This window comes from Limanda limanda, chromosome 12 (genome assembly GCF_963576545.1).
Source record: "Limanda limanda chromosome 12, fLimLim1.1, whole genome shotgun sequence".
Classification (NCBI taxonomy): Eukaryota; Metazoa; Chordata; class Actinopteri; order Pleuronectiformes; family Pleuronectidae; genus Limanda; species Limanda limanda.
In genome coordinates, this window is record NC_083647.1 from 12,495,958 (window position 1) to 12,507,067 (window position 11,110).

The 11,110-nt window shown below is 44.4% G+C and overlaps 2 protein-coding genes across 2 annotated transcripts; both read left to right on the forward strand.

The window, feature by feature from the left end:
* Positions 1–311: 311 nt before the first annotated feature.
* On the forward strand, positions 312–5,501 carry LOC133015740 (olfactomedin-4-like). Its single transcript, XM_061083007.1, has 7 exons — positions 312–371; positions 437–601; positions 1,592–1,804; positions 2,363–2,504; positions 2,576–3,365; positions 4,430–4,457; positions 5,406–5,501. The coding sequence occupies exons 1-7, from the start codon at positions 312–314 to the stop codon at positions 5,499–5,501; spliced, it is 1,494 nt and encodes a 497-aa protein (XP_060938990.1).
* A 200-nt stretch (positions 5,502–5,701) lies between these two features.
* Positions 5,702–10,748, forward strand: rps6kl1 (ribosomal protein S6 kinase-like 1). The gene is given in 11 exon segments (XM_061083371.1): positions 5,702–5,837; positions 6,119–6,243; positions 6,706–6,798; positions 6,903–6,950; positions 7,501–7,675; positions 8,155–9,132; positions 9,214–9,645; positions 9,737–9,826; positions 10,018–10,100; positions 10,426–10,521; positions 10,638–10,748. Coding segments are annotated over 11 exon segments (2,367 nt in total).
* The last annotated feature ends 362 nt before the right edge of the window (positions 10,749–11,110 follow it).

Genomic DNA, 11,110 nt, shown 5'->3' on the forward strand with positions numbered 1-11,110 from the left:
TGTGAGTCACCAAGTCAAACAGATGAGCCACATCCTGAACAGTTCCTCTTCTCATGCTATCATTTTTTCAGTGTCTATATAAACTTAAGTGTGAAGAAGGAAATAACCCAATCTGAAATCATAAAACTGTTCCAAACCCACAATATAATGTGTATATTTGCACATCTGCACAGATCTCAAGGATGCTAATAAAATTGTTATGACAGTGGAACCAAGACACATGCTTCAGGCGGGCTGATAAGAAGTAGAACACCCTCTGATAATAGTGGACATCAGGTCAGACAGGGATCAGACAGACTACCAGCAGAGACATGGCGCCTCTGACTCTGCTGTTCCTCTTTCCCATGATGGGTCCTGCACTGGGTTGGCGCGTAAGTCCCACACATTTTTATTAACCTATGAATAATTTTGGTGAATCAAATCTATCTTCTTGCAGCCGGTGGAGGACTGGGAGTCAGGGAATGTCACCACATCAGGTGGAGCTCTGGAGTGTGTTTGCAGCGTGTTCCTGCCCGACAGCATCTTCCCTGCCGACCGAGTGCAGCACATGCAGCAAGTGACCACAGATCTGAGGCTGGAGGTGGAAATCCAGATGAATAAGGTCAGTACGACACGGAGCAGCCTCTATGTTGTTCTGTTTCCTTTTTTTATTAACTTTGGAACTGCAATAACTCCACCAAACCAGCACCCTGGCATATTTGCATATTTGCACCAGCACCGTAATAAGCACTACTGCACAAATTGAACTATTGTTGTTTTATTTTTCTCTTCATCTGTAAAGATATATGTTTAGAAATATATATTTTATTTTCTATTTTAAATTTTTGATATTCTATTTTATTGATATTCTATTTTATTCTATTTTATTTCTATTTTTGTTTTATTTTTTTGGTTGAAACGACTGAGCATTGCTTAAAGAGAGCCTTTGACCCAAATATTTCATTGCCAGCGACTGCTTCATGTTATCTCTGTGCATTTGACAATAAAAATCTTGAATCTTGAATCTTGAATAAGTTGTGTGAAACCTGATTTACAGCAAAGTAAAATAAAGTGAAAACCCAGTGACCAGTTATATTAGGGATTAGAAACCCATAATGACCTTAATCCTAATTTACCTAAAATAATGCAATAATATGCAGCCTTCGTCATTTATAATATCGTATGAGAAAAATAATTACAGTGACCTTTTTTATGGATCTAAATGTAATGCATATCAAATTTAAGCACAAGTTTACTGTACAATGAAACTACTCTATCCATCACATACTGTGTATTCATAATGCACCACATTTGTACACAAAGTACCTGAAATGACACAGTTCCAGCTGTGATAATAATAATAATAATAATAATCCAGATGATTCAGAATTTATTCTAATTCTGCTTATTATTTTCCTTAAAAATTATGCATTTATTCTATACAATGCAGGATTACACTCCAGGATTTTAACCCTAACCCTAACCCTAACTATTTGCAGCCACAGATCCTTTGAAGGGAAATTTAATACAGAATATAATTTGTCTGCGTTGTGGTTGTGTTGAAATAGGAGAATTTGTTTAAAATGTGGTAAACAAACTGTGTGTGTTTCAGCTTGTCCACTATGGTGGTAAACTGGACGTGTTCCTGGCAGAACTGACAGAGCTGACAGTCAGAGTGGCCATGCTGCAGAGCAGCGCCGACAACTATGTCAAACTGGACTTTGAGATGCTCAGGATCGAGCTCCGAGAGTTTGAGGCTCTGGTGTCGCAGCTCAGGGTCTCCCTCCACTCCTCCTCGCCCCTGTTCGACAGCCTGTTCACTGAGGTGAGAAAGACAAATAGAGAAATAAACTCCCTACCTAGCCACTACCTCTTTTTTATTGGTTATGTAATATATGTTTGGTTTGCTACTCTGTGCCAGATTTACGATATCACTACTGTTCCAAACCAACCAGGGACTTTAGATAAAAAACTTTTCAATTAGGACAGATTCTCACTGAAAACGTAACCAGAGCTATTGCCATGCACAAGAGTAGAACGTTCTGTGACATTTGTCTATTTGGCACTCAGACCCCTTGTGACCCCTAGGCTGTATGGTATAGGAAACCCCCTCTGGGTCTGGACCCTGATGGTGGTTGATGGGATCTAAAGAATGTTGATGATCTGAATGAGGTGATTAGACTGGGGAGGAGAAGGGTCGCAGAGAATCACTGACAGCTAACAGCAACAGAGAAGAGAACACATTGAAAGTTTGACAGCAGCAACATGATTGGCAGATTAAGATCATGGAACAATCTGAGTGGATTACGGTAAACATCGCAAATGAATGGGACATAGATTAAGCTTCTTAAAAACATGTCTCCTTTAATGTGTTTATATCCAGATTCGTAACATGACGCTCATCGTAAACCAACTGGAGACTTTCGACAAGAGCAACCTGGACGTGATCCGCATTGAATTCGCCAAGCTGCAGAGGAAACTAGAGGAGTGCCAGAAGGAGGAGGAGATCTTCAAGCCAGATGTTGGTGAGTGTCAGTTTTCTGAAGTAGTAACAGGATTCATGTGACATAGAGGTAATGACACCTTTTCTTTCCAGGTCACTGCAACCACACAGGAATCATGAGCTTCAGCAAGCCGACAGTCATCCAAGTGAATGCTCATTTGAACCCAGGTTATCAATATGGTGGCTGGGGAAAAGACTCCAAGCCTGTCCGAGGCTTCGAGGCGATGTACTGGTACGGTGCATACAGCAGGCCCAATGTGTACGAGTTCTACCTTTACTCCAGTTATGACAAACTCATCCAGAGGTCGTCCTTCACACACCACGGCCTGCCACAGGGCTACGAAGGCACCGGTAATAATTATGTCGTCCATGGCAACACCATTTATTACCAGGCTGCTAATCCATTCAGAATGTCCAAATTGAATCTGACCTCGTCCGTTTACAGTCACAGGCAAATGTCAAAAGCGAGCGAGAGATTCACCTACACCTATTCGCCAAACCAGTACCTTGACTTTTCAGCTGACGAGAAAGGATTGTGGGTAATGTATGCCACAGAGGAGGGCAAGGGTAAAATCGTGATTGCTAAGATAGATGAGAAATCGTTTGGTATTGAGGATGAGTGGAACACTAATTCGTACAAACCTCGAGTAGGGAATGCTTTCATGGTTTGTGGGGTTATGTATGCGACCAGGCCTAAAGATCTGAACACAGAGGAGATCTACTACTCCTATGATACTAAGACTAAGGAAGAGAAATACATGAGCATCCCCCTCCAGAAATTCCAGGAGAAGATTGTCAACCTGCACTACAACCCCACTGATCAGAGGCTCTACATGTACAACAATGGCTACTACGTGTCCTATAACGTGAGGTTTAACAAAGAATGAATCGTCTTGTTCTTGATCTGCTGTATTGTGATTGGTGCAGAGGATCTTCGCTGACTTTCTTTGACATTTCTGATCTCTCTCCACAACACTTTTGTTTCTGGAATAAAAATTTAAGTGAGCATTCAAACTTGTGTCTAGCTTTTTGTTTCTGTTTCCAACATTTGAGAATGGACAATACTCACACGGTGGCCATTTTCCTCTGATATCACACTCAGGGAGGGAAGCCAAAATGCTGTAATTCAAATTTTTTAAAATAAATTTGGTGATAAATGTGTTATCGACGTATATTAATGTATTTGATTTTAAGAATAGTCATATAATGTATTTACAGATCACTTTAACAAGAATATATCCGAGATCAGAAGACAGTTAACATCACACTGCTGGCTTAATCACATCCAGTACGTTTTACTCACAGTCTTATATCAATATGTTCAAGATGCGCATTGTTATTTCATGGCTAGGAAAAGTTGAATGCTAACGTTAGCTAATGGTAGCTAATGAGTGATGAAAATATGGTGTGTAACCTGAAACCTGGTCCCATGTCCCTGCAGATTTGAACTATTCATTGTCTCTCAGCTGCTGATCAGTCAGGGAGCAGTGAAATTAACAGTTAAACCTGGATCATAGCAGTGCAACATGAATCTGTTCATAACAGCATCTGAGTGTAATGTCAGAGATGAATAGCTGCTGTGTGAATGTGGTCAATGGGACTTGAGTAAAACAGTGAGAAATCAGACACCTCCCTTTTTGGGTTGTTTTTTTTTGGGTGCACTTGCACCATCTGATGAACACCCCTCCCTCCCCTCCCCTCCTGCTCCATGCTGGAGCTCCCTCCCCCCTCTGGCCCTTCCCTGGGGTGGAAATGACTCTCCTTTGTGCTGTGGGTAGAGCCTCGCTCCATCTGGTACTGAGCACCAAGACCCAGCAGATTATAGATTCATGGGCAGGGTGATCCCCCCAGTTACAGTGGACGGCTGACAACAAAGCAAAAAGCAGTGATGCATGATTCTTTTACAAAAGGGTAAATTCCTCTGTGGGATCTGCCACCAGTCAACACTGCCAGCCGAACACAGTCCATTTTAGAAGTAAAAGCCAGGGATGAAAATGGCCTTCATACAAAAAAAGCACTGTCTCTTTAAATCAGACAGCATCTCTCACGTTAAGAGGAGGGGTCGTGAGCGCCTTGTGCGAAATGGTACCCTGAAGTGACATCATGCTGAGCCAATCGGCGGGCTCGCCTGGTTCTCTCTCCTCCTCTCCTGTTCGGGGGATGAGTGTGTTGATGCTGATGGAGACATGGGCTTCGGCTGCTGATGCTGCTGCTGCTGCTGCTGCTCGCCTCGCATCAGGTACAGTGTGTGTGTGTGTGTTTGTGTGTTTGTGTGTGTGTACGCCTGCTTTTTGTGTGCTATTTGTGGATTTATTTAGCATAGGGAGGTTGCTCATCCAGAGGTTTTGGAAATGCATGTTCAGAAGATAATGGAGAAGGCTGAAGATGGCTTTCTGTGTTTCATAACACTCCTTAGAGGATGTTGCCTCCATGACTGTGACACCAGAATTGGGTGTGTATGTGTTTGTGTGTGATGTTTGGGGAAAGGAACATTGTATTTTACATCCACTGTCTGACCTGTATTGCATTTGTTTCATGTGACAAATAACCATTCTAAACATGCTTGTTAGTAAAGAATATATTTGCCTTTCGGAAATAGTCCATTTCATGTGATTTGTCAAAGTGTGTGGGTGGACAACCACATGTGTGTGTATGTATCTACGGTCTATATACACAAATGAATGGTTTAATAGTAGTAAGGTGTGATATTTAGGTTTTAATCGTCCTGCAGAGAACACATTAATGTCATTAACCTCAGACATGCAAAGAAAGAAAACAAGGGTGACAGTGTTCTGAGTCATCCCTCTGTCATCTTGGACGTTTGCACCCCTGCTCCTTTCCATTCATCAGAAAGAGTAGGCACACGCTTGCATTCACTTCCTGTGCTGGTCTGGAGGTTAACTCTTTGTTTCCACTGCCTCAGACGATCATGATCTGCTGCAAGGACCTGAGCCGTGGAGTCGCTGGGGCGACGCTGAGCCCAGGGACTAGACACTGTAGAGATGTGTGTTCGTGTTGATAAGACCAGGGAGCAAAGGTGAGAACCAAACTATAAATCTACGAGCTTCAAGCAGCAGCAGTAACATTCACCTTCTTTTTTCTAATTTAATAAAAAACTGCGTGATTATAACTGAACTGTCTGCAAAGTCTGAATTAAACCCAACAAATGTATTCATCCAGGCCCAGCTGGACCTTGACGGGTTCAAAAACAAGGCAGCCATGGCAAAGAGAGACTACCTGGTGGAGGCGGCCAAACAGATCCGCATGGCGTTGGACAGCGAGGTCAATGAGGACTACGAGGCAGCGTTCAGTTACTATAAGAACGGGGTTGACTTACTGCTGAATGGAGTTCAGTGTAAGTGGATTTTTTTTTATGGAAAGTGTGACAGGGAATGAGGCATTTAAAAGAGGCGTGTTTTCACAGGGCACATGATGGGATCATGGGCAAGAATAAAAACAGGAAGTCACAAACCAAAGGTTAAACACTGTCTTCCCCTCAGTGTCAATAGCAGCTGCGTGTTACTGCCTCTTATCCTGGACCAAAGGATTCAGGACAGAGTCTTGTCTCGTCAAACTAGTCTTTTCTGAGAGCTACTGCATTCTGCTGGTGTCTGATTGAGTTTATCTGTCGAACAGTGGACCCGAACAAAGATCGGCGGGAAGCTGTGAAGAGGAAGACAACCCAGTATCTGAAGCGAGCTGAGGAAATCTTCATTACACATCTGCAGGACAACCTTGGGAAGGGAAGCTCTCATTTAGGGGTAAGAGAATCACTGTGAGCTTCAAGTTTTCATTGTTTTTCTGTCTGTCTGATAGTTAGCACGATACTAGAAAAACGTCTATCATGAAACTTGGTGGAAGGATGTGAAACTTGGTGTTTGGGTCAGGGTAGAACCTGTTACATTTAGTTTTGGCTCTGTATGAGGGGGCAGATCCAGGAAGTTTTTTTTACTTTGATGCTAGATGGTGCGTTTTTCAACAACAATTTCTCAGAAATTATTCAAGGATCTTTATTTAATGTGTGCAAATTGGTGCAGATAATAAATTAAAACATAGATAAAGTACAATGAAATCTGCTTTCATAAGCGGACTCTTGGGCCTTGGTGGAGGTACTGAGTGGCGTTCTAGTTCATGCTAATATTTCTCAAATATCGTGAAACCCAACACAATTCTTGGTTGCAATGTGCACTACCACTAGTACTCTATGTGACTCTCATCACCAGGGTTACAGCAGTCTGAGATTCCGTCCAATCAGACACTTGAGTTCGCCCGTGGAGGATCTGGAGATGTGTAAGGTGGTCGGAGTGAGCGATAAGGTGAGACGGACGTTCTTGTGGCTTTATGTGACACTTTGTCAAATGTACAGTAGAGATTCAGCTGCTTTCCAATAGTAACAAAAAGTTTATTTTTTATCCCGCAGGTCCTGATCGTCCAAAGTATGGTCAACAAGGAGACATTTGTTGTAAAGGTGAGTTTTCCTCCATGGACACTAAACAAGAGAAAACAATGAAGTCCAGCCTAAATGAGTGGAAATTTCACTGAATTACTTTACATGTAAATCAAACACAAGTCCTTCTACATCTATCCTCTCACAGAGGGGGTTCGCCATCTGGCCTCAAATCAGTCTTTTTTCTAATTTGGTGGCAGGCCAGTTGATGGGAGCTTCCTCCATCCTGTCTCCTTGAGTATTACCCAGCATTGATCTGCCTGAGAGCTCTCACGCTTTTAGCCCGAGCAGCTGCAGCTCAAATTTCAGTCTCCAGGGAGACACTGCAACAGAAAGATCCTAATCTCGAAAGGAGGCAGTCCAAGCTGTAATGTACACCCCCCCCCCCCCCCAACATTTAGTATATAGTAATATACATTATTTTTCCTACATTTATGCTGATACTTTGACCTTTCTACAAAAATGCAGCTGTACAGATTTGTCTTTATTGATATGACCCTGCAGCGGGCTCCAGCCTCAGTATTTCCTTCTTTCTGAACGGATGAGTCATTACATGTGTGTGTTCTTGCAGAGTCTGGTCAAGTCGAGCTGGGAGAGCAGGGATCAGTCCACCATCATTCCTCAGGGGGTGCCATACATGGTCAAGTTGCTGAGGTATTACGTCAGTGAGGATGCTGTGTACCTGCATCTGGAGCATGTCAAAGGTGAGTCAAATTAGAAAAAAGAAGGTGAATGTTACTGCTGCTGCTTGAAGCTCGTAGATTTATAGTTTGGTTCTCACCTTTTTCACAGCCTGTGAGGTCTTTTATTTCATAATGCATTTAATCAGGGAGTCGTATTAGCAACTGCAATTGCACTCAGTAGAATGCATATCTCCACTAGTCCAATAGTTCCCTTAAATTCAGTCAGCACCAAATTGCAGACACTTGTACATATCCGTTTCCAAAGTATGCCTGAATATTTTTTCTATCCTGATTCATTAATTTTTCCCTTGGAAATCTGTGAAAATGTCAAACGCATTATCTTGCAACGTTAAACAAAGTTAAAAAGAAATGTTATTGCTGGATCTGCCCACTCCGATTTGGCACTTCACCAAAATGTAACAGGCTTATCCTCTGGTCACACCTCACCCCTTCACAAAATTGAATGTCAATGGAAAACGGTTTTGCAGTTTTTCGTGTAATCCTCCTAAATAACAAAGTAAAATATAACCTCCTTTGCAGAGGCAACACTGAAATGCATTACTGTTTTGTTTAACTGCCTTCCATCCTCCAAGGTGGCAGAATCTTCTCCAAACTGCACAAGCTGAGGAATGAGAAAGCCAAGGAACACCCAGACTGCTTCACCTCTGGCCAGCCCAGCATCAAGCTGAAGACCAGCTACACCTCTCCCACAATCAGCACAGACTACCAGCACAACACCAAAGGTGGCACGTGGGGGATTCTGGGGAAATTAACTGATGAGAGCCCAGACACAGACTTCCCCACGTCGTGGGACGAGACCCAGCAGCGGGTGGAGAGCTTGGGCACTCACTCCTACATCGAGGAGACGGGTTGTCTGCAGAACACACGCTCGGCAGCATCGTTTTACAGCAAGCTGGATCGATTGACTCTGCAGCCCGGCTCTCCGAGGACGCAGGTCAACACCTCCATCCATCCACCTGCCCCTAGTTTGTGTTTGCAGTGCGGTGAAACTCAGGAAACGCCCGCTCTTCCTCTCTCTTGCTCCCGCGTCAACCAGGCTCTGGACGTCATGTCAGAGCTCCACCAACAGAAAGCCGCGATGGGACTGACAGAGTGCAGCTCGGAGTTCGAGGTGGCTTGGAAAGCTGCGGACCCAGCGCACACCTGTGAGAAAGTCAGCCCCTATGCAGTGAGCCACGGTGACGTACAGAGCACACTGGGACATACTGCACCTCAGACAAACAAGACCTCATTTATAAAAGCAGGAAACAGCGAATACAATGGTTTGAGTTCTTCCCCTGCCATTTTGCATCTCCCTCTCCATTGCCAAACCCAGATTCGAGGCAGGGCATCATGGGATACCAATGGCTCCAACCAGGGTTCAGTTATAAGCGCTAGCTCTGCAGACATAGTAACAGACTTGAATCAGGACAGCAGCAGCCCCACCACAGAGGAGAGGAACGGTATGGTGGTCATCAGGAGCACGGACAGAGCGGTGTTTTCTGACCACACAGACACAAACATTACCTCAGAACACTCCCGGCCCGGTTCTGCCTCGCTCTACCAATGCACGTCAGGGATACAGGGGATGCAGTCCAGGGCCCCTTGGACCCTCTCAGGGGGGAAACACAGAGGGGACGCATGTCCCAGTGAGCTGAGAGAGGGAGTAGAGGAAGCCTACGAATTGAGTCCCAGAGAGAAGGTGGCACCTGCAAAGGATGGGTCATTTATGGGCTGGTTCTCCTCTGGATCCCAGATGAAGGAGGACTATAAGGATGCCTTCTTTAAATCAGAGGAGTCGGAGGAGCCGGGGGAGGACCAGATCATCGAGGTGGACGGCTGGTGCCACCTGCCTCGCTTCCCTGTGAAGGCCTCGAGGCGCACAGGCCAGGCCAGGCAGACCTGCTGGGGGCTTCCCGAGGCGGAGGTGCGTGTGTGGGGGGCACAGATCCTGTTGGCCCTGGAGAGTCTGCATCAGCAGGGGGTCCTGTGTCGGGACCTCAACCCTAGAAATGTTCTGCTCACCAGCAACGGTGAGTTTGTCAAGTGCCTGTATCGCAAGACTTTATGAAGGGGGGGGGAAAAACAAAAAATAACTTTTATATTTTGCAATGTTTTTCCTAGGAAAGGTGTGTTTGACGTTTTTCGGCCAGTGGAGTGAGGTTCAGACCGAGATTAGCTCCACAGCCATGGAACAGATGTACTGTGCTCCAGGTAAAACTACAGCGTGGTTCTTCCCCGGTGTAATCTGCCCCCTGGTGGCAAGATATAGTTTGTGCACTTTGTTTATGAGCAAAAGTGCTGCACATTGCATGGAAATTAAAGAGCCACACTAGAAAAACAAAGGCAGTTTTTAAAGAAAGGTGCATGAATACACCCCGACAAGTGTTTTTGTTTGTCGGCAGAGATCGGTGGAGTGTCCAGGGTAACGGAGGCTTGTGACTGGTGGAGTCTTGGGGCCTTGTTGTTTGAACTTCTGACAGGAATGGTGAGCAGAGAGCAAGTGTAAAGTATATGTATCTAATTTCAGTCATAACTGTAAAACAGACAGTGGAAGGAAAGCGCGTCCCTCAGGACCCATGTGCACATATGAAAAGTTAAAAGAAAACAGACAAAAAATGTGCTAATCATAAATTGCAATCAAGTGCCTGAGTTGAAATGATTTAAAATAACAGAAATTGAATAAAAAATTGAATAAAAAAACATAAATCATAGGCATTATAATTACTGTATAAACACACTATGAGTATGTTCTATTTTATCATTGTGCATTATTTCTACAATCATGGCTCCTCTGTTCACTGTGCCTGCAGCCACTGTGGCAGCTCCACCCAGCAGGAATCCATTCTCACACCCAGCTGCTGATCCCCGACCACCTGAGCGCTGCAGCTGCATCTCTGCTCACCGAGGTCAGAGCCGAGGCCTCACCCACCCACAAGGCTTTCATGTTCAATTAAATGAATTTACAAAACGCACTCACGTACAGTGAACGATCCAACAACATCTCGTCTCCTCTCTCCTACAGCTGCTTCAGTTCGATGCCGGCTACCGCCTGGGTTCTGGAGGTGGAGGTGTGAGTGACATTAAGTGCCATCCCTTCTTCAGTGGTGTCTCGTGGAAAGCTCTGAGCTGCTAGCAGGTGCGGCCACTGCACCTGTGATCCCTTTTTTCTGAACTCTGAGATGAACACTCCCCTGAGTCCATGTATCCTCGAGATGCCACGGATGCAGCACCAGACCCTGGTTCTCTTTGCGTCGTGATATTCCCGAAGAGAAACCATAATAAAATCAGAAACATTATTAAAACTGGTCAATAATGTCTCAGACAGAACATGACACAAATAAATTTATTACACTAAACTTTGATCTTGAGTCAATGTGAGATTTCATACGCACATTTCAGCTTCGTCGGCATCATGCATGGAAACTGATGCCACCTATAAATTCAGATCTCAAGATTTTTGGACTGTCTGCCATCAAATATTGAGGAAAAAACAAG